At 38.1% G+C, this 23,666-nt stretch overlaps 4 protein-coding genes and 1 pseudogene across 10 annotated transcripts; 2 read left to right on the forward strand and 3 right to left on the reverse strand.

Moving 5' to 3' along the window:
- The first annotated feature begins 2,527 nt into the window (after nt 1-2,527).
- LOC130948788 (uncharacterized) lies at nt 2,528-4,779 on the forward strand. Its single transcript, XM_057877655.1, has one exon. It carries the CDS (start codon nt 2,584-2,586, stop codon nt 3,316-3,318), a length of 735 nt encoding a protein of 244 aa, XP_057733638.1. The 5' UTR covers nt 2,528-2,583; the 3' UTR covers nt 3,319-4,779.
- A 152-nt stretch (nt 4,780-4,931) lies between these two features.
- Nucleotides 4,932-10,992, reverse strand: LOC130948787 (uncharacterized). 2 transcript variants are annotated; one of them, XM_057877654.1, is made up of 8 exons: nt 10,761-10,992; nt 9,461-10,652; nt 8,162-8,579; nt 7,148-7,292; nt 6,889-7,004; nt 6,695-6,773; nt 6,290-6,523; nt 4,932-5,595 (listed from the first exon to the last, which is right to left on the reverse strand). In XM_057877654.1, the coding sequence occupies exons 2-8, from the start codon at nt 10,581-10,583 to the stop codon at nt 5,272-5,274; spliced, it is 2,439 nt and encodes an 812-aa protein (XP_057733637.1). In that variant the 5' UTR covers nt 10,584-10,652; nt 10,761-10,992; the 3' UTR covers nt 4,932-5,271. The 2 variants fall into 2 exon arrangements, with proteins under 2 accessions (XP_057733637.1, XP_057733636.1); XM_057877653.1 differs by having other exon boundaries at nt 9,461-10,992.
- Nucleotides 10,993-11,527: 535 nt separating this feature from the next.
- Nucleotides 11,528-12,844, forward strand: LOC130950384 (flavin-containing monooxygenase FMO GS-OX-like 5; annotated as a pseudogene).
- On the reverse strand, nt 12,346-17,052 carry LOC130951567 (pentatricopeptide repeat-containing protein At4g18975, chloroplastic). 6 transcript variants are annotated; one of them, XM_057880252.1, is made up of 9 exons: nt 14,931-17,052; nt 14,734-14,831; nt 14,554-14,637; nt 14,370-14,480; nt 14,141-14,284; nt 13,656-13,868; nt 13,282-13,475; nt 13,032-13,140; nt 12,346-12,897 (listed from the first exon to the last, which is right to left on the reverse strand). In XM_057880252.1, exons 2-8 carry the CDS (start codon nt 14,764-14,766, stop codon nt 13,080-13,082), a joined length of 840 nt encoding a protein of 279 aa, XP_057736235.1. In that variant the 5' UTR covers nt 14,767-14,831; nt 14,931-17,052; the 3' UTR covers nt 12,346-12,897; nt 13,032-13,079. The 6 variants fall into 6 exon arrangements, with proteins under 6 accessions (XP_057736235.1, XP_057736236.1, XP_057736238.1 ...); XM_057880253.1 differs by having other exon boundaries at nt 12,346-12,902; XM_057880255.1 differs by having other exon boundaries at nt 12,347-12,897; nt 13,032-13,128; nt 14,931-17,051.
- A 3,114-nt stretch (nt 17,053-20,166) lies between these two features.
- LOC130948050 (protein IQ-DOMAIN 2) lies at nt 20,167-23,305 on the reverse strand. Its single transcript, XM_057876758.1, has 6 exons — nt 23,117-23,305; nt 22,493-22,576; nt 22,045-22,404; nt 21,491-21,718; nt 21,211-21,327; nt 20,167-21,140 (listed from the first exon to the last, which is right to left on the reverse strand). Exons 2-6 carry the CDS (start codon nt 22,559-22,561, stop codon nt 20,421-20,423), a joined length of 1,494 nt encoding a protein of 497 aa, XP_057732741.1. The 5' UTR covers nt 22,562-22,576; nt 23,117-23,305; the 3' UTR covers nt 20,167-20,420.
- Between the last annotated feature and the right edge of the window lie 361 nt (nt 23,306-23,666).

Genomic DNA, 23,666 nt, shown 5'->3' on the forward strand with positions numbered 1-23,666 from the left:
TGGGTCTGTTCAACCGATTAGAAATCGTAGATTCGGCTCAAGCTGGCAATGTTTCAAGAGATAATTATAATTGTTATTAAATAAATACGGAGGTTGACATTTTTTATGGCAATGGAGAGAAGTTTTCGAAAGAAAACATTTAATTGAAACAGAAAGGGTTGAATACATTTTCCGGACGTCTTAATCGTTACTAGGCTTAAATTCATGAAATAGGATGCTATGGATGTTGTCAACATTCTTCAACCATCGATATCACTAGAAGCAATCTGCCCCAACAACTTGGTTAAAATTATCATGATGGCCTTCCAAGGGTAATTCAGAAAACCCTTTACTTCTCTCGTTCGAATATAAATGGCTGATATTTAACCACAGTTCTGACAGGTTTGGTTTAGTTTACAAGAAAAGAAGTAGTCTACTTGCTGGTATTAATTCCTACTTACTGTTATTTGGCTATTTAGTTCATTTTGGGTTAAACTAGCAGGCATGAGGGCAGTAATCTTAGTTCTAGCTGTTGTCTATAAATAGTAAATACTAGTTCATTAGTTAGTTTTTAATTTTGTGAATTTTCTATTAATTTGTTCGAACTAGAGACGTTGAACTCCCTCTACAATTGGTAGTTCCAACTCTGTATTCCGTTAGGGGACTGTGATGTGCAATCTGTAGTTCATTAATAAAGCCTGGCGATTCTGTTAATCTCTAAACCTTTCAACTGGTATCAGAAGTCCTCGGATCTTGAAAGCTTGTGGTGAAAAGTGCAACCACGATCGCAAAAAATGGAAGAGCGAATTATGTGATGGAATTGCGATTTGATCGCCGAAGATCTCTGTCGTGCATTGCAGGAGATGTTGCAGTGGATTCCATGGAGAATAGCCAGTCCATCACGAGTGGGGATCTTCGGGGTTGCATTAGATTGTCGGTGGCTCACAGGAAACTAGAAGCGCGCCAGAGCAATGGCGGAAACTCGAGCTTCCGATCTTTCCTGGCGAGGATGCCATGACGTGGATCGAGCGTATGGAGTAGTTCTTCTTGCTCAGAGCAGTGCCGAAGGAGGAGTGGCTCGTGGTGGTGACGTTCGCCATGGAAGGTCGGGAGTTCACGTGATTTCGTTGGTGGGAGGCAACTGCGCCGACGCTGCAATGGCAGTCCCTCCGCATGGCGTTTCTGCGTCATTTTCAACCTGAGCGGTTGCAATGTCCCTATCAATCGTTGTTGAAACTAAAACAAGTATGGTTCGAGACTACGTCAATCAGTTTGTGTTGCACGCTCATCCCCTTCGAGGTCTGGCTCCAAAATTGTTGATTGACTTGTTCTTGAATGGGTTGAGACTTGAGGTGAGTGAAGAATGCAGGTTGTTCTCGTTCCAGACCATGGATGAGTTGATGGAATTGGCACAGAAGGTGGAGAATCGTAGCATGCGCTGCGGTCCCAGCATCTGTAGTGCCACAGAACTTCGTTACAAACATGCCGGTGCTTGCTTCTGTCGGTCCCAGCAAGCAAGCATGTGGAATCATTGATGGAGCCTCCGAAACGGCGGGGAGGGAGGCATCTTAACAATGAGGATTACAAAGCTAAACGTGCACGAGGGGGATGCATTTTCTGCAGTGAACCTTACTCAGCGGAGCATGTGTGCAAGAACAAGGAATTCAAGTTGCTGATTATGGAACCTGAGGCTGAGGAGGGGATTGGTTGGAGCACGAAGCTGTTCCGAAGGCAGTGGAGCAATTAAAGCTCAAACTTCGGTGCTCTAATTGCCACCATAGGTCGTTCAAGGCGCGGGCCAAGGTGAAGGGGTGTCGTTTGCGGGTGCTGGTGTATTGTGGTTCCTTGAATAACTTTATAGAACCAGAAATCACAGCGGTATTGTAGATACCACACCTAGGTTCTCGGTAAAGGTGGCAGATCGGTGCAATTCAGAGGGACAGGGCAGATGCAAGGAGGTAACACTGAGCTTCCAGGGGTTGTCCATAACCGAGGATTTTTACCTATTTCCCATCAATGAGGCTGAGTTTGTTTTGGGGCTGGCGTGGATAAATAAGCTCGGGGTCATTTGAGGCTTTGACCTTGAAGGGTGATCCGGAACTGTGTTATGGTGGTCTAACTCTGCACTCAGCCTCAGTCACAAGTGTTCCACAACCAATACAAATGGTGTTGGATGCACATGCTGCAGTCTTTCAACCCTACTAGGTTTACCGCCGCATCAGTCACATGATCATGCTATTCCTTCAAAGGAAGAAGCTGCAGTCCCTAATTAATATTAGGCCTTACTGCTTTCCACACCACCAAAAAGCGGTGATTGAAGAAATGGTTTCGAAAAGGTTGGCTTTGGGAATCATCTGGCCTAACATGAGCCCTTATGCTAGTCCCATCTTGCTGATCAAGAAGAAAGATGGAGTTGCAGGTTTTGTGTGGACTACTGTGCTTTAAATGGGATAATCATGCCAGACAAGTTTCCGATTTTGGTCATTGATGAACTTTTGGATGAAATGGCCGGAGCCACGGTTTTTTCAAAGCTGGATTTAAAGTCGGGCTATCACCAAATTAGGATGTGCGGCAAGGATATTCACAAAACTGCTTTCTAGACGCATGAGCGACACTATGAGTTCATGGTATGCACCGAGTTCATTTCAAGCATTAATGAATGACATCCTTAAGCCACTGTTACGGAAGTTTGTGTTGATCTTCTTCGATGATATTTTGATCTACAACCGAGACATTGAGAGCCATGCGGATCACTTGCAACAAGTCTTTCACATATTAATCGCTAATAAGCTTGTGTTAAATGCCAAGAAGTGCACTTTTACAGTAGTTTCTATTGAATATCTAGGTCATATCGTCTCGATCGAGGGAATTGCTGCAAATCCTAGCAAAACTGAAGCTGCAAATCAGCGGGTGATGGATCCAACTCATCTCAAATGGACAACGAAGCTGCTGGACTTCGACTTTGAAATCAAATATCGTCTGGGGATGGAAATTAAGGCTGCAGATGCTCTTTCACGGCAGATGATGGCCAATGCTGCTTCGGTAATGCACGTGAGTCTATGGAAAACTGTGGATGCTGAGATACAAGGAGATCTAGAGCTGCAAAAAATAATAATGGCTTTGCAGCGGGAATCTGAGGATTTTTCAGGCTACTCCTTAAAGAAGGGGAGGTTGTTCTACTTCTATCAGGGAAGAGCAATTTTGCCGGCGAATTCTGCTCAAATACCCTCCTTATTGCCCGAGCATCATGACAGTGGGTTGGAAGACATTCTGGATATTTTCGAACTTACAAGAGACTCATTGTGGCTATCTATTGGTAAGGGATGCGGCAACGTGTGAAAGATTATGTTGCAACTTTTTCTACTTGCCAACAAGGCAAGTGTGCTGCTCTTAAGCCGGCGGGGATGCTGCAGCCCTTACCGGTTCCGGAGAGGATATGAGAACATGTGATGATGGACTTTGTGGTCCGCTTACCCAAGTCGAAGGGCATAGACACCATTTTTGTGGTGGTCAAGCTGCTGAGCAAATATCCCCATCTTATTTCATTATCACACCCTTTCTCGGCGAAGGAAGTGGCTGCGTTTTCATTGAGGAAATGGTGAAGCTTCATGGGTTTCCAAAATTGATTGTTTTGACTGTGATAGGGTTTCATGAGCAAATTCTGGTCTGAATTGTTTCATGCAGCAGGCACTAAGCTGAAATACAACACCGCATTTCATCCGCAGACCGACGGTTAGACACAGGCGGTGAATAGGTGCCTCGAGACTTACTTGCGATGATTTGTGGGTGGTATCCGAAGAGGTAGTTGGAGTGGTTACTATAGGAAGAATATTGGTTTAACACAACCTTTAACGTATCCGCCTAGACTATGCCATTTTAGGCCGTGTATGGGGTGTCTTCCCCGATTCTATTCCGTGGAAAAACATACCCGTTGCATGTCAAGGATGTGGCTGTGCTGACAGCCACCAGGGATGCGATTTTAGCTGAATTAAAACAGCATTTGGCTCAAGCTCAATTTAGAAAGAAGCAAGCAGCGGATAAAAAGTGAAGGGATGTGGAGTTCGAGTTAGGTGATTAGGTCTATCTCAAGCTGCAACCTTACTGAATGTGTTCTTTAGCTCGGAGGATGAATGAAAAGCTCAGTCCCTGCTTTTATGGACCCTTTCAAGTACTTGAGAGAGTGGGGGTGGTGGCATATAAAAGTTGGCACTCCCAAATGGGTGCAAGCTCCACCCGGTCTTCCATGTGAGCAAATTAAAGAAGATTGTCCCAAAACCACAGCAACCTTAGGTTTCACCCTTAATGATGGCGGAAGATAGCAAACTAATCATGAAACCCTCATGTATTTTGGCATCTCGATCAGCAAGGGATAGTTCCTTGGAGTACTTGGTCCGCTGGCAGGGACTTCTGTCGTGCGAATACAACTGGAAAGAGGTTGCCGCACTGCGGTGCTCTTTTCCTGAGTTCCACCTTGAGGACAAGGTGGTTGTCCAAAGGGGAGTAATGATAGAAACAAGTTTTGTTTAGTTTACAAGGATAGGTAAATGGTCTACTTGCTAGTTTTAGTTCCTACTTGCTGTTCTTTGGCTATTTGTTTGTTCTATTTGAGCTAAACTAGTAGCCCTGAGGGCAGTAGTCTTAATCCTAGCTGCGGCCTATAAATACTAATTGATTATTTAGTTTTTAGTTTTGTGGATTTTCTGTTAGAACTCGAGAGGTTGAACTCCCTCCACAGTTGGTAGTTCCAACCGTGTATTCTAATAAGGGGTTGTGATTTGCAATTCCTAGTTCATCAATAAAACCTACCAATTCTATTAATCTCTAAACCTATCAAGTACACAGTAGTTTCATGTTAATTAATTAACAATTTTGATTGCATAGTACATACTACATACAGTGCATAAGATAAGCTGATAATGAAGATCACTAATGCTCCAATAATAATAATAACAATGACTTCAGGCAGTGCAAAATCAGACGACCATTAAGTAAGCCAGGAAATCAAAAAGAAGAAACCTGAGAAAGATTATGATAGATTTAAAATCTATACATTAGATGAAGAAATCAATTGGAAGTACAAGAAAATTTTGTTGATTCTGCTGCTACAAATGGCAGACTCAAAAAAAGTACAAAATGAACAAAGGAAACAAAATGTGAATTTCAGTGCAGCATCAATGACCCGCAGATTAAAGAAAATCCAGGCATGAGCTGCAATTAACTCAGTCAGTGCTCAAAAATTTCCCAGTAAGAAATTCCCCAAGGGCTGCAGCTAAATTCAGGTTTTAATTAACATTACTCCGAAGCCTTACCAGCTAGCTCCTCATTCTTATTCATGGCCTTCCTTGCTAACTCATAGCCTGCAAAGTTCATGGCACCTAGGGGAGCTATCCAAAAGAATCTTGGCACTGCTCCTTTAAACAACCCCAGGGGGCCCTCGTGCCGTAGTATAGAGAAGGCTATTATGGTCATCGACACAGACCGACCCTGCGCAGTCATCATTCTAGTTTTCATGACATCAAATGGCGTCGTGACAACGGCAGCCAACCCCCCGGATAAAGCTCCGACTGCTATTGTTTCCCAGGCCTCTAGTTCCCGCCCCAACAGTTTTTGGACACCCTAAAATCAAAATGAAATACCAGCATAACGCATTGTCAAAAATATTAATTACCACAAACCATTATATTTATACCATTTCAGTCTGGAAATATATAAGGATACTTATAAGGCCAGGTCTTCAAGCATCTTTTATTTTTATCTTTTTTAGGTTTGCTCTGCCACTTGCCAAGAGGGGACTTCTTAAGTGATTGCATTGATGCAGTTTGTTACATGGGAATATATGGAATAACTAAACAATAAGATACTATTTGTTATTGTCATAACTTTTTGTTGTACCAACTTTACATCACTTCAACTACTTCATTTGTAGGACCCTCTAAAGGGGGGACCAATAAGCACCATCCAACATGATTAATGAATAAAATTTATCTTAAACAATTGGCAATGACCTCCATATAATGAATACTAATATAGGACCTTCTAAAGGGAAAGACTTGACTTACCTAAAGAAAAGAGGGAACAAAAATGTGTAATAGCTTAGTTCAGTGAATAACTTGAAAGTGTTTTTTCATGACAGTCAAAATTCTTATACATAATCCAACTAAAGTTCCTCTTTATTTGGATGAATATGAAGGTTCATTTTAATATACATACAAGAGCTTCAAACAATTTTATAATTCATAAACCTCTCAAAGTGAATTCCAAAAACAAACTCAAGGATCATGAAGCAAGCTAGATGACGGAAATTACATACCTTTTTAGACTCTGCGTAAAGTCCCATGCCGGCAACATAAAATGGAACCTCACGACAAAGGGTAGCCCCGGTTCCACGAAAGAAACCCCTAAGACCATCCTGCTGCCAAGTCCCAACAAGAGCCTCACCAACATTATCAAAAAGACCAGCTTGCAACCGCTGCTTTAATACTTCACATGGAATCCGCACAGCTGTTCCCAAAAACGTGCTACAAAATGATGCTATAGATTGTACCTACATAAATGATAATGTGCAAAGCTTATAAGTATAATTAGCTGAATGCAAAGGAATGGAGGTCATTTACTTTATGCTCTCTGCATTTCAGACATCATGGAACTAAGAACGTAATGCATAATCAGGAATTGCCGAGTATATAAGTAACAGCAAATAGGATATACAAATTACCTGGAGTTCCGGTAGGTTAGGAGCTACATTTACCAACACCAATTTACTTGCTTCAAATATCCCAGTTCGAAGGCCATGGCTACAGTATAAATAAATAAATAAATAAAACTAACATGAGCTTGCAAGGAAAATAACATCATTATGCGATGATTGATTGAAAGCATTAAAGAAGCTTATCTCCTATGTAAAAATACCTTGAAAACTGTCCAAGAATTGCAGGGATTGATCCCCTATATAAACCCCGAACTCCAATCTGTGGCAGCTTGGCAATGATTTCAGGAAAGGACATGGTTGATGCTTGTACTCGAGTCTAGCATGCCAAATAAGACAATGATGAGGTCTCTCAAAGGAAACAACAAATCATACAACTATAAGAGAAATACGGAATCAAGGGTCCATATTGAAACACGATATTCCTAAGAACAAAGGAAGCCATCTAGTTAGAGAATTTACCTTGATTGAATCAACTGGATGCAGTAATGCACAAGAGAGGGCACAAGAAAGGCCACCAGCCAGTGCAGATCTTAAAACACTTCCAGCAGGAATTTCGACAGGTGGTGGGACAGCGACTACAGTTGCAGCTTCAAACCATATACTCCTGAATATATAGCCATAAGCACATAACAATATTTCATGAATCTTAACCAGTGACTGACGGTAGATTGGATAATAAGGAAATTAAAATATGTAATGTTCTTAATGTAATTTCCTTGCATTTTAAGGTAACCACTACTTAATGAAATAATATTAGTCCTGCAACAAAAAAGGAGACAGATACTTTGAAAGATCTTTGTGATCACTAGCAAGAGCCATTTTGTTGGTTCATTGTTGAAAAGATAGGGACGCCCTTCTTAAAGCACTTTCTAAGAGTTATATTGGAAAGGCACAAGAGAGGGCAAGGGTTGAGTTGTCTTCGTGTAACTTCACTTGAAGTCATGACAGCCACAAATGAATTTATTAGATTAGGCTGCCCACATTACATCCTTTAGGTGCTTGCGTTCCCTGGATGCGTTACACCGAGATGCCCTTTTAATAGTTATAATAAAGCTTCCATAAAAGCCAGGATTCCAAATTGCAATATGTAGCTTTAATTCTTTGAATCATTTGGTTGGAAACAGAGGTATACATCTTAAAGGAGGATGTCTCTTGGTCATAGGAATTAACAGGCGATTTCTCTGCAGTCTGTTTTGCCCATGTCTGCTTCATGTTCCAAAATGCATTTCAAATTTTCTGATGAAAGGATTGAAAATTATTTTTCTATTGTTATGTAGTAGAGACGCCATTGTTCAATTTTAATAGGGAATTAAATGCAGGCATGAACCAAAGTTGAATAGCTACTTCACAGAAGGATATTAAGGCCAAAACACCCCCCCTCTCTCTCCCAAAAAAATAAGAGTAATGATGGACTTCGTATCTAATATATGAAAAAGCATAAATAAAATAACCAAATGACCATATTTATCTTACCTAGGATCCTCTTGAAGACGGTCAGAGGGAAGCAGAAGCATGAAATTACGGAAATGTCCATAAGAAATAGATTCTTCTGTGTCTGCCCTCAGAAATCGCATCATAGCTACTGCATTGTCTTCATTTGCAGGCAGCCCTGCATTCTTTAGTAATTCCAATATTTCACTCTTCTTCAGTGTCCCCGATTTGGTAAGACACAGAGAAGTATATGCACGAAGAATTGTCGGCTCCTTTTGTTCCATAAATGACAAGAACTGCTTCCATCCAAAGGACCGAGAAAACAAATGACTTCTTGTACGGCTCATAAATTCTTTGGCATATCTTCGTGGCAGTTTTCTGTCTCTCATTGCAATTTCTAGATCTTCCAGGGTTACTTGGCCATCACCATCTCTATCCAGCTCCTCAAAGAACCTCCTCCCTGTAGAAAATAAAAGTGAAAACTGTGAACTTGTCATTAACAACACAAACAGAACAACATACACAATCAATTAACAGTTAATATTAGCTTAATACTGTAAACAAATACATCAAACAGAGCAGCGAAAAGATGTCCTACAACTAACAATAACTGCAAATTTGTTCGTGCAGGGATTGGACGTCATAATGGCAAACACTGTTCCAGAAAATGTATGTTGGTTGCTTTTTCTGCATTCTTTAAGGTAAAAGAAGACCAACAAAATTATTTTTGATGTATTGCATTATTAACTGATCTTAACCTTCAGAAATGGAACTTTAAATCCTGTCATATCATGTCAATGGTATATGCTCAACTATGAATTCTGTAACTATGAATTAATATGCAGATGCTAGTGTTAAAAAATGTCGCTCTTTGTCCATATACAGAGTCTATTGGGAGAAATCAGAAGAGTGAATCCCATCATCTCTTCTTCCTGCACATTTTCTCTATAAATATTCATCATATACACTCATTCGCCATATACACACGTGACTATATATTACCAACTAACTAATCAGTTACTTCCATAAATATCTAGTCTAACTATCATCAATGACTCAGCTCATCTATCAACAAACTTATAACTAACATTGTTGATGCTTACATACTACGTAAGCCGAGCAAGAGTTCGTACTTGGAATAACTTGAATATTAAACTAGATGTAATTAGTCACTACTGACTAGACAACCAAAATTGATAATACTAATCCATATTTGCCTATATGCATAATTGCTGTTGAGTATTAGGAATATAAAAGCAGCAAACAAAAAAAATGAAACTAGTAGCATACAGATTTTTTTTATTATCAACAACCCTTGCAAGCACAATTATAAACTAGTACCTTCAGCCTCTGTGTACCTAAAGAAATCTTGTACAGAGATCAGTTTCTTCTTATCAGGGTGTTCTTTCGATGCTCTCCTGAGCTGTGGCAACAGCTCAACCAATTCTGTCAATGAAACAGTGGAAAGTGTAGACCTTAGACGCTCCACATTTGTTAGAGGAATACTGAATATGTTAGAGGCAACCTTCTGCGGCGAAATCCCTCCAGCGTCCTCCTTGTTATCATCATTACCACTATTAGCATTATTACCATTATATCCTTCTTCACTTGATAAAGGACTTTCTTCTCCAGCTACACCCGATGGCACACCACCTACCTTTGCAAAATTCAAATTTCCCAAGAAGCTATTCACATCCATTTTGTGCCCTTCCAAGAAGTTTGTGAATGCATTGACATGACCAATCTGAGGTGGTATAGAAGGTTGTGAAGTTTTCACATTTTCAGGGTCATTTCCATGCAGACCATGATCAAGACTCTGAATGGTTTGATTCAACTGATCAAAGATTAAACCTATAAGACATTCAAGTGAGACATGTTTACCATCCTTCCACTTCACACCTTTTTCCTTAACTGTCCTAATAAACTGGCCCTTGGTCTCATTCTGCGTCACTTCACTCGATGAAACACTTGGCTTCATGCATGAACATACCTTCCCATCTTCATCACCAGCCATTTTCTGAGACCTCTTTCTCCCAGCTTTGAAAGGAGCTGGGAGAGCCTGAAGGAAACCATTAACCAGCAAAGACCAAGTCACTGCAAACTTCAAGCAATTGGTGCAAGAAGAAGACCCATCACCCTTCTTATCCACCTCATCACCATTCACATTCACATTCCCAATACCACTCACTGAGTTTTGTGAGAAAATACCCAAGAAAGCCTTCAAGGGAACCTTCATTGACAACCCTTTCTTCTTCTTCACATCGCAGATCTGAAATTCACCACCTTGCTTCACCTGGGCAATCAAACAAACACCTTTCGTGCCCTTATTCTTGTGCCCTGACAGGAAGCAGTGCTCAAGATCCTTTGCAGCTTTCCGAATACCCACTTCCAAAGGGGACAGCGATTCCTTCACAACCTGAATGGAATTGAAGAAGGACTCAACTGGGTCGTTCCCAGACACCATTTTTCGATCAACCCTTGAAGAAGTCGCAGCCTTTGAGTGTGTGTGCAGAGAAAACCCAAATCAACACAACTAAACAAAAAATCAGAATTTGATTGAAATGAGGTGAACCAATTAAGCTCAGAAATTAACAAAAAGAAATCATTTTTTACAATACAGAATACATGAAGATTTTATTACATAAAGGTCCATGTTTTTTTTCCTTTTCTGGGTTCAGAAGAAGATAGCTTTATTGGTGTTGGAAGCAGAGTGAGAGAGAGAAAGAGTGTAAGAAGAGAAATTTGCGGGAAGAATGAATTAGGATAAGATTGGGAAGAGATAAGAGAGAATCAAGCGGTGGTTTTGGACAGAGTTTGCGTTGAGACCGATATTGTGGCAGAGGAACAAGAAAGCAAGAAACGAAGAACATCAACTCATTAACACAAGCACATTAATATTAATATATTATTGAAGTATTTATTCTGGATAATTATTGAAGTATTTATTTTAAACTTAATTTAAAATTTTAATAATTTTATTTCTTGAGTTATCATTTGTGTTGGAACTTACGAAGTTACAGGGATTTGTCTATTAATTATTATTATTATTATTATTTCTCTTTTTTTTTTGGTACATTGTCTATTTTTTTTTTTTCTCGAAAGAAAGCATTAAGCATTTCGCGAAATAATAATGGTTTTTCTGGGGCCTAAATCATTTGTAATAATGTCAATTCTACCCTGGAAAAATACGGGCTATACTCCATGAGTTGGCCCAAAACCAAACTATGGCAAAATAGTTATTAGATTGCTCCACTTTTGGACTTTTTTTTTAAATAAAAAACAAATTTCATACAAAAGTAACCAACTTAGGTTGGTCGAATGGTCAGCTCACTTGTCATGCAGTAATCTATTGGCAAGCGATAGATCCTTAAATGGAGCTCAGATTTTCATAATTAACAAGAGAATGAGATGAAATTCATTATTTATGCTCGTATTTTGTTTCGTTCCATGTTTTAATTTAAAATCTTTGCAGGGATTACTGCATGGCGAGGGAAGCAAATGCACAGCCACAATTATAGAACACCTGAACTTTTTCAAGATCAAGTGTGTGCCTGCTTCCTTTGCTTTTTGACTATGTGCAAAAGTATTTTTTGACCAGTACTATACTACTAATACTCCCTAAGCCCATTAAAATATCATAATCCTTTTTGGTATTCAAGGCTTAAATTCTTTGGTTCGTGAAAATATATTGTTGCTCTACCTTTGATATTTTTTAGCATATCGCCTCCATTATCTCTTTTTTGGTTGATTATCACCTTCACTTTTGGATAATCTAATCTGGTTTTTCCGTTTCAATCATGATTACTAGTATCCATCATTTTCTCTTGAATGGTTTATCTTATGCGCTGGTATTTGTTGCCTATGCAAATTAACACTGTTCATCAAGTTGGTCGTGTGGTTTTCAAAGACTTGTTGCATATGCAAATTAACACTGTTCATCAAGTTGGTCGTGTGGTTTTCAAAGACAGAGACACGGTGCGAAAATCATAGTACATTGCACAGGGTATTTTCAGCATTCTCCATTTAGTTTTATTCAAGATCCTGCAACTGGAGAAGAGAACTGAATAAATGTTGATGATTGATGACCATTTTTGTTCGTTTAGCAGGTGTACGACCATTGTACAAGCATGTTTTTCCACCAGCATTGGCCCCATGGCTTTCATTTGTTGGGTTGCCTTGGAAGGTTGTTCCCTTCCCCATGTTCGAACTGCAGACCAAATGGATTTGTCAAATCGCCTTGCACTTCCTTCCAAAGAAGAAATGACTCAACATCCTGAAGCATTCTACTCTTTACTTGAAGCTTCTGACACTCCTAAGCGTTACACTCATAATATGGCCAATTACCAGATGCTTCCTAAAGTTAAAACTTAAAAGCAATGAATCTTTTTTAGCTTGTCTAAAATCATATACTCTCTTCCCCAATTCATAGTAACAGTTATCTTTTTATTTTCTATTGCATTTATAATTCAATGGACTCGTAACCAATTCTATTTTAATGATAATGATTAAATACATCAAAACGGAAATATTGTGAACCGGAAAGAATATATATCAGCAAAACTTATATTGTGTGTTTGGGATTATATATGATAATGACAGTGGGAATACGGTAACTGGATTGCATCTAAGAACAAGAGGCTGCAACCTGAGGCATACCGTGACGAATGGGATGACGATGAATTGGTTCTAGAAGCTCAACGAGATTTTTCTAAGTATTTGAACTGATATTGTGACAAGTCAATTGAGAAGTCTCAAGCTGAGCTGTATTGCCATCTGCTCTGATCTCAATGCCAGAGTTATACAATTACAACACAGTTGAGTAAATTAGCACATGAAAGTAATAAGGTAGGCATACACGAAAACAAAAAATAGTTGTTTCATTCACCAATAAAATTGATGATGTTCAACTTACTTGTTTCTATAAATGTTTTCTTTGATGGTAATTCGCTTTGGCAATGCTTCAATCACGACTTGAATTCGGTGAAACATGTACAGTGTTTTTGTCAACCCTATATTTAACACTACCAGTTATATGTGGATGTATTAGCTCTAAATAATTTGGTTCTTGCCGTACTTTGGAGCCATACCGGTCCAAAATCAAAACCAATCAACTACAAAAATGCTGGTGTGCTAAGACAACAAATAAGACTATATAAGACTACCTTTTTAATTTTTTCTCAGATGAGTTCCTCCTAGCTTTCTTAATCGATCCTTCTTCGGTGAAGAGATTGCTATATTTCTCCAGTACCCTCTCTTTCTCTTGGTGTAAGCCCAACATCTCGTATGCATTTGCTACTTTCTTAATGATGGTTTTATCTCGAGGTTTACGATCAAAAGCTTCCAATCCCTTGAAAAGCTGTTGATGAAAAGAACACAAAATTACGATGCAAATGTCAATGCGTCAATCCAAAATAAAATATCAGTGACGGTCCAATGACATTGTAATCGAATATTAGCGCAAATTGTCCATAACGATCAAATGAGCATCAGTAGAAGACAACGAAATTGTAGCATATGGTTAGTTTGGAAAACATACCCGAACAAGATCATCCAGCATGTTGTTTCGGTAATATACAGATATCATGAGATGACACAACTGCCAGGGAACCGAATGCAAATCAGTGTCGATTTTGGTCTGCCAGAATTTGTGCGCTTCTTCCACTCTATGGTCCATATCTAAAGCTCGTATCAATTGACCATATGTTCCCATTGTGTTCCCCTGCCCCTTGCTCAGCATCCATTTAATCACCTAAAGAAACAGAGCAATTTATTGAATAAAAGTGAGGTTAAGCTAAATTCCATTTACACAGCAACAAATCATATCATGTAATTTAATCAGCAAAAGAAGGAACACTATAAGATTGATCAGCTTCTAAATATAAATCTAGAGTATGAGGAACTTTAATAAACAAAAAAAGTAGCTGGTCATTAGAATATTGAAATTCCTAGATTCCCCTATCTATCTAGTTTAAGTTCACAAAGACGAGAAAGAAAGGAAGCAGTGATAGCCTGATAGGATACCTGAACAACCCTATGCCACTGTTGTTGCTTCTCAAGAGCATTCAATATGAGTTTCAAAGAGGCAATAGGGAAATTCTGCTCCCATGCAACCCACGCATCAAGAGCACCGTAAATCGCTTCCTTAGTGTCGTTCAGATCAAGAAGCTGCATCGCATCGCATTATTTGGTATTTAAAAAAGCAATTTGAGAAAAAAGACGAGCTTGACTGGGCATGACAATAGATACTTACAGTAGAGAGAAGATACTTGTTTTTATCCTTCCTAGAAACGTTGTGGCCAATATAATGATTTGGTGCATCTGTATGTGTAGGTTTTTGTTGGGAAGGGGGATTAGAAATAGCCTGCGAGAAATGCGTTATTTTGTAGAAGTATTTAAGAGTTAGGGGACAAATTGTTGATGAGTGAGAACAGTACCTGTGATTGTGAGGGGTTGAAACGGGATAAGTTGTAGTAACGGTGAGAGGCATGCTTAGGATGAAGTTGAGTGAATCTAGCAACCTGTAGAGAATAAATATCCAAAGCAAGCTTAGCACGATAGTTTCGTTCAGTTCAGTTGGACAAACAAGAAACATAGAAGAGAGGAGTGGGACTGACAAGATGAGAAAAGCGAGGTGACCTCCACATCATTGTTCGCAATTGCAGCGATGGACGGGATCAACACAGCAACACAAGAAATGAACCTTGGCAACGAGCTACCCGCCACGCCAGAAGAAGGATTAGAAGATTGGAAGCAGATTGAGGAAGCGGCAGAGTCTTAAAGTTAAGGAGGCAAATTGGAAGCATACTCTTACCTGTTAGTCAGTAGTCACCTTGTTGCCAATTGAGCAGTGGGTGTGGGACTCTCTAATCTTCGAAGCTAGGAGAGGAAGATATTGCGCTGTTTCTATGCAATTTGGGAATGTATTGCGGGTTCTGTTTGGGTCCAGATGCACAATTTTGGCAAATTGAATCGGTACAGGTTATGCAGTATTGGTTTAACTCTTTCTTAAGCAGGGGATGAGTTGCACAGGAAGATTCAAAAAAAGTCCTTTTCAGAAGAGACTTAAGCCACTCTGGCTGAAGAGCTTTCTTCACTTTCTTAGCCTAAAAAGTAAACACACCGTTAAACTATATGCTTCAAATTAGAGAGATACGAAATCTCACCCACCTTATTTTTCTTAACAATAATAATAATTTAAAAAAAAATTTTCACTGTTTATCTTCAATTCTCTGTGCGCCATAAAAGTCAGGTATCCTGCTAGAATGTTTGCATTATGTGGTGACAAACATAGTTTGTTCATTTGGATGCACCGACGCATCCAAATTCACTTTGATGCCAAAACAATGTTGTCTTTTACATTTGAAACTGAAGAAAGAAATACACATGCCGCCATTAAAATAACAATATCTATTAATTTTAAGTAATAGACTACAATTTGAGGATCATATTGAAAAATAATAACTGCAGCAATTCTTTCTGTCTTTGCTCAAGCAGTTTGCTATTCAAATCTGATTACATATAAATTCTCACATTTCAACCCTGGGAAAACTCATAAGACTACAAGCTTCAACCAAAATAGAAAATAAGAAATGTTTGGTATTAATAACGCTAGGACTGAATCTATGAAAAAATCAAAGTTCTGAGAACCGAACTGGTCATCAAACCGCTCTAATCACTGGTTCACTGGTTTATTGGTGATTCAACCAAAAAAACCGTTTAAAATAATATAATAAATAAATTATAAAAACATCCTAAAATATAATTATAGTTTAATATAAATCTTAAAATATCTTCCAAATTTAAAACACTACATAAAATGTCATCAACTCAAAATAGTAATATATGTATGTACTTTATTATTTTCTTAACTGAGCATGCTAATTAAGATGTAAAGCAGAAGCCAAACTACCTGCATTGCTCTAACAATGGTGGAAAATAATTCATAAAGGTAGAAAATAGGTTCAATACAAGATACATGATTAGATAAAATTACTAGAGCAATTTCCCATGGAGCAGGTTTTTCCTTTCATTTTATCCGTTGATACCTGTAATAAATCGAAGGAGACGACAAACACAAAGAAAGCCATCACTTCAGCACCAAATTAAGCTTAAGGCCAAAATGGACAAACCCTACCAATAAATTACCATCTCCTTTAAACTAAAAGTCAACACAGCATAAGCAGGGTCTTCAGTAGTGGTTTCACTGAGAGTATGATCAAATTGATTCAACAGTTATTACGAGATCATCTACAATCATATATACACTAGCTTAGTTTGAACACCCTAAAAACATTTTTTTTTCACCTTAAATTTTAGGGGAAAAACCATTTTCAAAAGCTATGTCTTAAATTTTTGTATTACAGGTTATTATTTCAAACACAAACTAACTTAATCAAGTAAACACTAAAACATTGGTACATTAACCAAAGATTAACCAGCAATTCAGGCTATTATTTTTGTATTACAGGTTATTATTTCAAACACAAGCATTCGCCATTCAGCACTAATCACACTAAACCTTTCACCAAAGATTAACCAGCAACCAGCAATTACAAAACAGCAATTACACTAATATTGGTACATTATGAAACAGAGCCAGTAACCAGAGCAATTACAAAAAATCACAAAACATTAAAATGAAATTTTGAACAATAAAATATCAGTAACTCACATATTAGTAATTCAGTATCACTATATCAGTATATCAGAGACATGCAACAGAGCTTCAGTGACTTCAGTTCACAGAGCTTCACAGAATCAAAAAATTATTCAACCATACTCATTAGGGAGACAGAGACATGCAACAGAGCTTCAGTGACCTCAGTTCACAGAGCTTCACAGAATCAAAAAATTATTCAACCATACTCATATTAGGGAGACAGAGACATGCAACACTGCAACAGTTATTCAATCAATTAATCAAACAATGATATCCAAAAATATATTACCTGGAAGGCTGGAAGCTTGAAGACGCCTTCAACAGAGATGGAGGGAGACAGAGACACCGAGTGACCAAGACATGGAGCAGTGGTGGAGCACCTTCGAACCGAGTGACCAATAGAGCTAGCGGCGGCGTGGGTGCGCGACGGAGGCTTCGACGTTCCCACGGTAGCTGCGCGATGGAAGGGAAGGAAGGTTGCGATGGCTGCTGTGCGATGGAGGGGAAGGGAGCGAGCTGATGGTGGCTGTTCGAAGGACGACGACGGCGGCGGCACGAGGAGGTGGCTGGATGGAGGTGAGGGACGACGAGCTCGATGAGATTTAGCGGAGCCCCGCGTGAGAGAGGCGTTATAAGTTCTGGAAGCTGGATCTGGTTGGGGGCTTAGGGCTAACCGGATTTCTGGAGGCTGAAACAATGAAACGGCAACGTTTGGCATGGCATTAAAAAAACCGGCCGGTGACGGTTCGGTTCGACCGACCAGTTCACCGGTTTAAATCCGGTTTTTGAAATTTTTGGTTTTACTGTTTACTCAAATCGTTTTTCTTAGTGGTTCACGGTTAAACCGGTTCAATTGATTGGTCCGAAACGGTTTTCAGAACCTTGGAAAAAATTACGCCTTTAAGAATAACAAATTCAAGGTTCATGATAATTAGTAAAAAATTTCAGCAACACATTCAACTTTCGGCAACAAATTACTTTCAGCAACAAAATCAGAGTCCAGTGATACAGCAACAAAATTGAAATAGAAAGAAATAGGAGAATTTGTTGAAACTGACCAAATCGGGTTGCGCAAAGGAAGTTGACGGCAAAGATCGAAGCAAGAAGACGACAACGAAGACCAGCCAACCGGGACCTGCTGTCTCTACTGCCGGCGACGAAGGTTGCAAGGAAGGCGCGCGTCTGAGTGCGAGACGATGACGACCAGTCCCGCGGCGACGACGATAGCAGGGAAGGCGCGCCCAGACGGTGACGACAGAGAACGACAACGATGACCAGGTGCGACACCAAGACAATGAGAAGCAAGAAGACGACGACCACTACCACCCGAGGGGCCAGATACTGGTTCTATCTGCTTCTGCCGCCGGCGAAGCGAGCACATGGAAGGGAGTGCTTGAGCTGACGAGAGCTTGACAGACTAGATACGAGAGGCGAGAGACCGGAGATGAAATGAGCTGACAAGAGCTTGAACTCGTGGGAGAGAGTGGCGAGAAACTGAGAAAGAGAGTCGAGAGAGGATAGAGCTTTGAGGGCTGGGGTGATCTTCAGCAATTAGGGCTTCATAGACGGAAAAGGGGAAAGGGCGGAGGGGGATGAAACGACGCCGTCCATTCTTTTTTTTTATGAAAAATATCTTGACCCCTGGCCGGGTCATATAAACCGGTTGGGTCACTGGTTTTGTCGAAAAGGCAAAAATCGGCTGAGTCAACCTGGATTTCAGTGGGTCCGATATATGATCGGTCCAACTAGTAGTTTGGTCCGACCAGGTGGTTGAATAATTGGTCGAACTGGATTTGATAGAATGAGTCTAACTAAATTAAATAATAAGATTGCTATTCATAATTGATTTTTGTTGGTATTAGACTAATTTGAGTGGACTTAGTTAACAAAAATACTTAGATGTGTAACATTATTCTTATGAATATCTAATTTAATTAGTTAGCAGTTTGTGACTCATGTAATTAAATCAGTTAGCTAGTCATTTTTTTATTAGCATAGTAGTTAGCATTGTTATAAGAATCGGACTGAATTGGATGGTTTGACCGAAAAATTGGTAAACCTTTAACTGATTCGATTCCAGGATGGTGAAGGAAAAAATTCGATCAAAACTAGTAAGAATTGGTGGAAAATCAGTCCAATCGAACCGTTTGAGAAAAAATTTTACAATTGATGAAGATGTAGTTTAAACTTAGGTCTTTCTTGTACTTGTATGCTCCCTTTACCACTAAATAGATGAAAATATAGTTTAAACCTAGGTCTTTCTTATACTTGTATGCTAATTATTAATTATATAATAAAAATCGTATAATAATTTTTAAAATATTATTTTAATTTTATACTCACTTATATTTAAATTAATTATAATTTTTTATTATTCATAATTATTAATATAAATATTATTAAATATGTATAAATAAAAAATATCAAATATTTTTATTAATTATAATATATTTTTTTATGATTATATGATATTTATTAATATTATTTTTTAATGAATACATATAGTATATAATAATATAATAAATATAAACTAATTAGTTAGTTATTAAAATAAAATAAATAGTTACTTTAATATAAGAGGGGGATGAAGAGAGGAAAGGAATATGATAGTAATTTTATAAGAGAAAATAAGGGTAAACCGATAATTTTGTGAAAATTTTAATAGTTAACTAAGTAAAATAACTATTGACTTATGGCTTGTTTGGGTAAACTTTTAAGAAAATATCTTTTTTCGAGTTATCTTTTTTTAAAAGATCTTATGAAAAAATAAAAGTAATTTTATGTTTGGATATCTCATGCAAAAAGATCTTTTTATCTATCAATTATGTCTAGATATAACAATATAAAAGTATTTTTTTGTTTATTTATTACATGAAAAATATATTTTTTTTAAGGAAAAAAAATATTTTAAAAAAAGATGTAAATTACAGTTTCTCAAAAAAGATGTTTTTTTTATTTTTCTAGTGCTTTTACTTTTATTACTAGAAATTTGCTAAACACGTTAAAAAATAAAAAATATATTTTTTATTGAAAAAAGATCTTTTTTTATCAAAATAATAGCATCCAAACAAACACTTAAAACTTAGATCATTTTGTCAAACAGAATATTTTTTGGGAGTTATTTAATTATTTTATCGTTATCGGTTTATGAGAATTATTTTGTCAAAATCCAAATTTTTTGGGACCAAAATAATTATTTACTCTATTATAAATAGATAAAAAATGAAGTTGCTCCACTCCACATGATTAAAATTATGTTTTCTTATGGTAAATCACATATCCATGATTCTGTAATGTGTTTTTAATTTTATATATCAAACATGATCACAGCTTGAAACTAGATGTATATATGCAAATACAAATCACACAATCAAAATAATTGCACCGCAGAAGGTAACAAGTGATATATCATATCATATCTACATATGTGTTAAGAAAACAAGAAGAAAAAAAAAAGCTGTTTATACATTGATTATGAAAACAACTGAATGTATGAACTGAAAGAAGAGAAAGAAGGTTGATAAATACAATTATCATATCTACCACCTTTAACTTTATAGTTTCTTCTGGTTAATTCAGTCATGTATATAGTTTCTTCATCAATGGTGATGGCATAATAATCTATCTGCTCCCTCCTTCTTTTCACTTTCTCATAGTAGCACCAGCAGCATTGCTCTTGTTGGAAATTGTCCCCACCTTGCCTGGAGTAGAAAGCCTTCTTGAATTTAAAGTTGGAGATTGAGACAAAGAGAGTCTCTTGTTTGCTGCAGCAGCAGGACTTGATTTCTCAGATGAGCTAACACTGCTCTTTGCCATGTTGAAGGATTTTGAGGCCTTTGTTGCTGCTGCTTTCTTTGGTGATCTGTTCATAGGTGAGTTAAGGAGCTCATCATCCCTCGCAGGCGAAATGGCGATGCTGTGCCTACGGTTGCCCTCCCTCCTAATGCCAAATGCATTCCTCTTGTCTCCATCACCACCCCAGGAACCAAGTTTAGGACTAGCTGCCCTGAGACTCCTTGGAGTGGGGGAAGCTGTGAAAAAGGCTGTGGACTTTGATGGGGTGAGTACATTTGAGGGTGAGTTAAGGCCGCTGCGCGACCGGCCTGTTTTTATGGCCCTAGGGGAGTTCTTGCTAATGTTAGCATCGTCGCGTAGAGTATACAGTTTGGTTATTTCGCCAACTGATAGTGTGCTTCTGGCTGTGCTAATTAGAGGTGCAGGCTCATTGTGTTGGAATGTGCTTTGTCCCTCCCATGGCCTTACAGCCATCCATCTCTCAAGCCAATTCCAGCCCCAGTGAGGATTGTTTGGATCCATAAACGAGGCGTTCGTGCCTGATTTTAGATTGTTCCTCCAAGTTTGCTGTTGGAGAAAGGGATTCAGTTATCCATAAATGAAAATTAGTCTAAAATCAGCTTATTATGTAGTATACCTGATGTGTCATTGAATAAGCCAGAGCCTTCTCCCTTCTCATGGTAGCAATTTGCCTGTGCAACAATTTTGCTTCAACTTGCTCTTTTGAATCCTTTCTATGATCCCATTCAGCTTGCTATACAAGTATTTATCACTTCATCAGTAAATAATGTAAAAGAAGCATTGAAATCACATATCATGCATTCCAAGATTTTGTTAAGAACAAAAACCATAATGAAAAAACACCAGAACAAGAATGCTTAAGAAACATTCATAAAAATCATAAAAATGCAGCTTACAGCAGCTTGCAACTTCTCAAGCTCCTTCTCCCGTTTCTGCAGGAGCTGGCGCTGAAGAGCCTGGTTCTCTTCAGACATTCTGATCTTCCTCGCGCGAACTTGAGACTGCAGTTTCGAAAGAGTCTGCATGCATTGCAAGGTAGAGGCTGATTGCCTTTTCACAGATTGCCCTCTTACCAATGTTCTCAACCTCGACAAACCTCTCAAGCCTCGCAGTTTTTTCCTCGCCTAAAACCACCAAAACAATGATTGTTTTATTGAAAAGAAATCAAACCAAAGTGCTGTTGCTGTTAGAGACAATATCTACTTGAAATTGTTATGATCATTCCAATACAATCACTGAATAATAGCATACAACAGATCCTAAATATATATTATCCATCAACCAAAATTTTGTTTGGTAGAAAGTTTAATTGGAAGTAGTCCTTCAAATGTAACAAACTTCTTAGAGCAAAGCAAAATGTATAATAATCCCCTTCAACCAATAATTGATGAACAAACTTCATCAATTGTTCATGCAACATGATCCAAATAGGATGGTAACAAGTCAATACCAGATATCCACGGAAGGCTGTCTGAATCATGATTGCTGCTTCATCATCCTTCAGTTTTTCACGGCGACGAGGCGTCACAGTCTTGGGACGAGTAGCCTCAGCCGCGGCCGCGACAGCAGCACCTGCTGCGACAGCAGTAGCCAAGACCAAAGAGAAAGCCTGCTGGTCCGGCTCATTCTGACCTGCCACTCTTGCTTGTTTTGGTTCTTTCTTACGCGGAAGCGCCGGAACAACTACTATTCCCTGCGCTTCATTTCCGGCTTCATTGTTATCATGGTGTCCAAAACATCCTAATTTGGACTTACTATTGCTATGGCTATGGCCATGACTATGGGTTTTCTGTGGTTTTGTGTTCTTTTCCTGAAACAAAGACAAAACGGTTTCAATGAGAATTGAGAAACTAGAACCTTCCTTTGATTTTCAAACAAGATGAAGAGATTATTCAAACCTGGTCCTTTTTGTTTTCAGAACCAAAAACTTTCTTCACAGCAGAGAACCAACTCCCTTTCCTCCCCATCTCCAATTCCTTTAACTTTAAGAAAATGCAGAAGGAAAAATCATATTTTGATTAACATAGAATGGACCAAGTTCAATCAATTAAAGGAAACCAAAGCGAATTCGGAAGAAGAAGCTTGTGTTGAAAGTAATTAAATTCAACCACGTTACAAAACCATGTAATACTTACTAAATAAAATCTAATGCAGATTGAATTCAATTCCAAGCAAAAATGTTATAAGGAAACAGAAATATGATTAGAAAATGGAAACAAATTATGAAAGAAGAACAACCGATGACATGCATTCATCCATTTCAGTAATTCAATGAACAAATATGAAATGTAGGATGAACCCAGATAACAGATTTCAAAAAGCCATCAAACCCAGGTCAAAATTTCCAATTTTGAACAATAAAACCAAAGCAATGAAACAAATTTTGGAAGTAATAATAATCATAATAAAAATAATAACGCAATGAACAAATAAATGGGGAATTAAGAACCCACATAGCATATAATAACCCAATGGAAAAACCATGAAACTAAATTGAAGGTATAGATGGAAAAAGAACACACCTTTGCATGAGAATCAGAGAGATGTCTCTGCAAAATGAAGGTGAAGATAAAGAAAGGACAAAAAGGGAGGGAAGGAAAGAAAGGAAAAAGAAAGAAAGAAAGAAAGTTTCAACAAATGGAAGAAAGAAACCTATTTTACGTTAATAAACACGAATCATTACAAGCCAGGATTTGGTGTTAGGATCCCTTGTGCCCAATTGTGACTACTAATTTTAACCCTGGTTATTTTCTCAATTTTAAATAATAAAAGTTAACAGATTCTTCCAAAACAAATGGACAGAAAATCATCATGTAACTAAATTAACAGTTTCCTAAGTTGTCATTTTCTTGGTTCGTACAACTTTGGCTTCTTTTCAAAGCCAGTTACTTAGAAAATCTAACAGACATTGTTTGCAACTCAGCCTAATCTTTGTTACACACTTGTTATATCTAATTAACTAATTAGAACGTATAATTAGAAAACGATGCTATAAAATAAGAATTTAGATTTTATACGCTAATAGTGTAAAATATTTTATATTGTCTAATTTATATTTGTTTTTTTAGATAA

Source organism: Arachis stenosperma, chromosome 9, assembly GCF_014773155.1.
Source record: "Arachis stenosperma cultivar V10309 chromosome 9, arast.V10309.gnm1.PFL2, whole genome shotgun sequence".
Lineage (NCBI taxonomy): Eukaryota > Viridiplantae > Streptophyta > Magnoliopsida > Fabales > Fabaceae > Arachis > Arachis stenosperma.

Bases quoted from the DNA above. Each gene is read 5' to 3' on its own strand.
- LOC130948787 (XM_057877654.1), bottom strand. From the start codon at position 10,583: ATGGTGTCTGGGAACGACCCAGTTGAGTCCTTCTTCAATTCCATTCAG. The intron at 7,005-7,147 runs GTAAATTCTCTA...TTGGCATGCTAG, and splicing joins ATCCAGTTGATTCAATCAAG to ACTCGAGTACAAGCATCAAC. The intron at 6,524-6,694 runs GTAATTTGTATA...TCATTTATGTAG, and splicing joins CTAACCTACCGGAACTCCAG to GTACAATCTATAGCATCATT.
- LOC130948050 (XM_057876758.1), bottom strand. From the start codon at position 22,561: ATGGGGAGGAAAGGGAGTTGGTTCTCTGCTGTGAAGAAAGTTTTTGGT. The intron at 21,719-22,044 runs GTATTGACTTGT...TGGTGGTTTTAG, and splicing joins CAGCCTTCCGTGGATATCTG to GCGAGGAAAAAACTGCGAGG. The intron at 21,328-21,490 runs GTAAGCTGCATT...ATACTTGTATAG, and splicing joins TTGAGAAGTTGCAAGCTGCT to CAAGCTGAATGGGATCATAG.
- LOC130951567 (XM_057880252.1), bottom strand. From the start codon at position 14,766: ATGATGTGGAGGTCACCTCGCTTTTCTCATCTT. The intron at 14,638-14,733 runs GTCAGTCCCACT...TATTCTCTACAG, and splicing joins CACCTCGCTTTTCTCATCTT to GTTGCTAGATTCACTCAACT. The intron at 14,481-14,553 runs GTACTGTTCTCA...CATTTCTCGCAG, and splicing joins TCAACCCCTCACAATCACAG to GCTATTTCTAATCCCCCTTC.
- LOC130948788 (XM_057877655.1), top strand. From the start codon at position 2,584: ATGAGCGACACTATGAGTTCATGGTATGCACCGAGTTCATTTCAAGCA.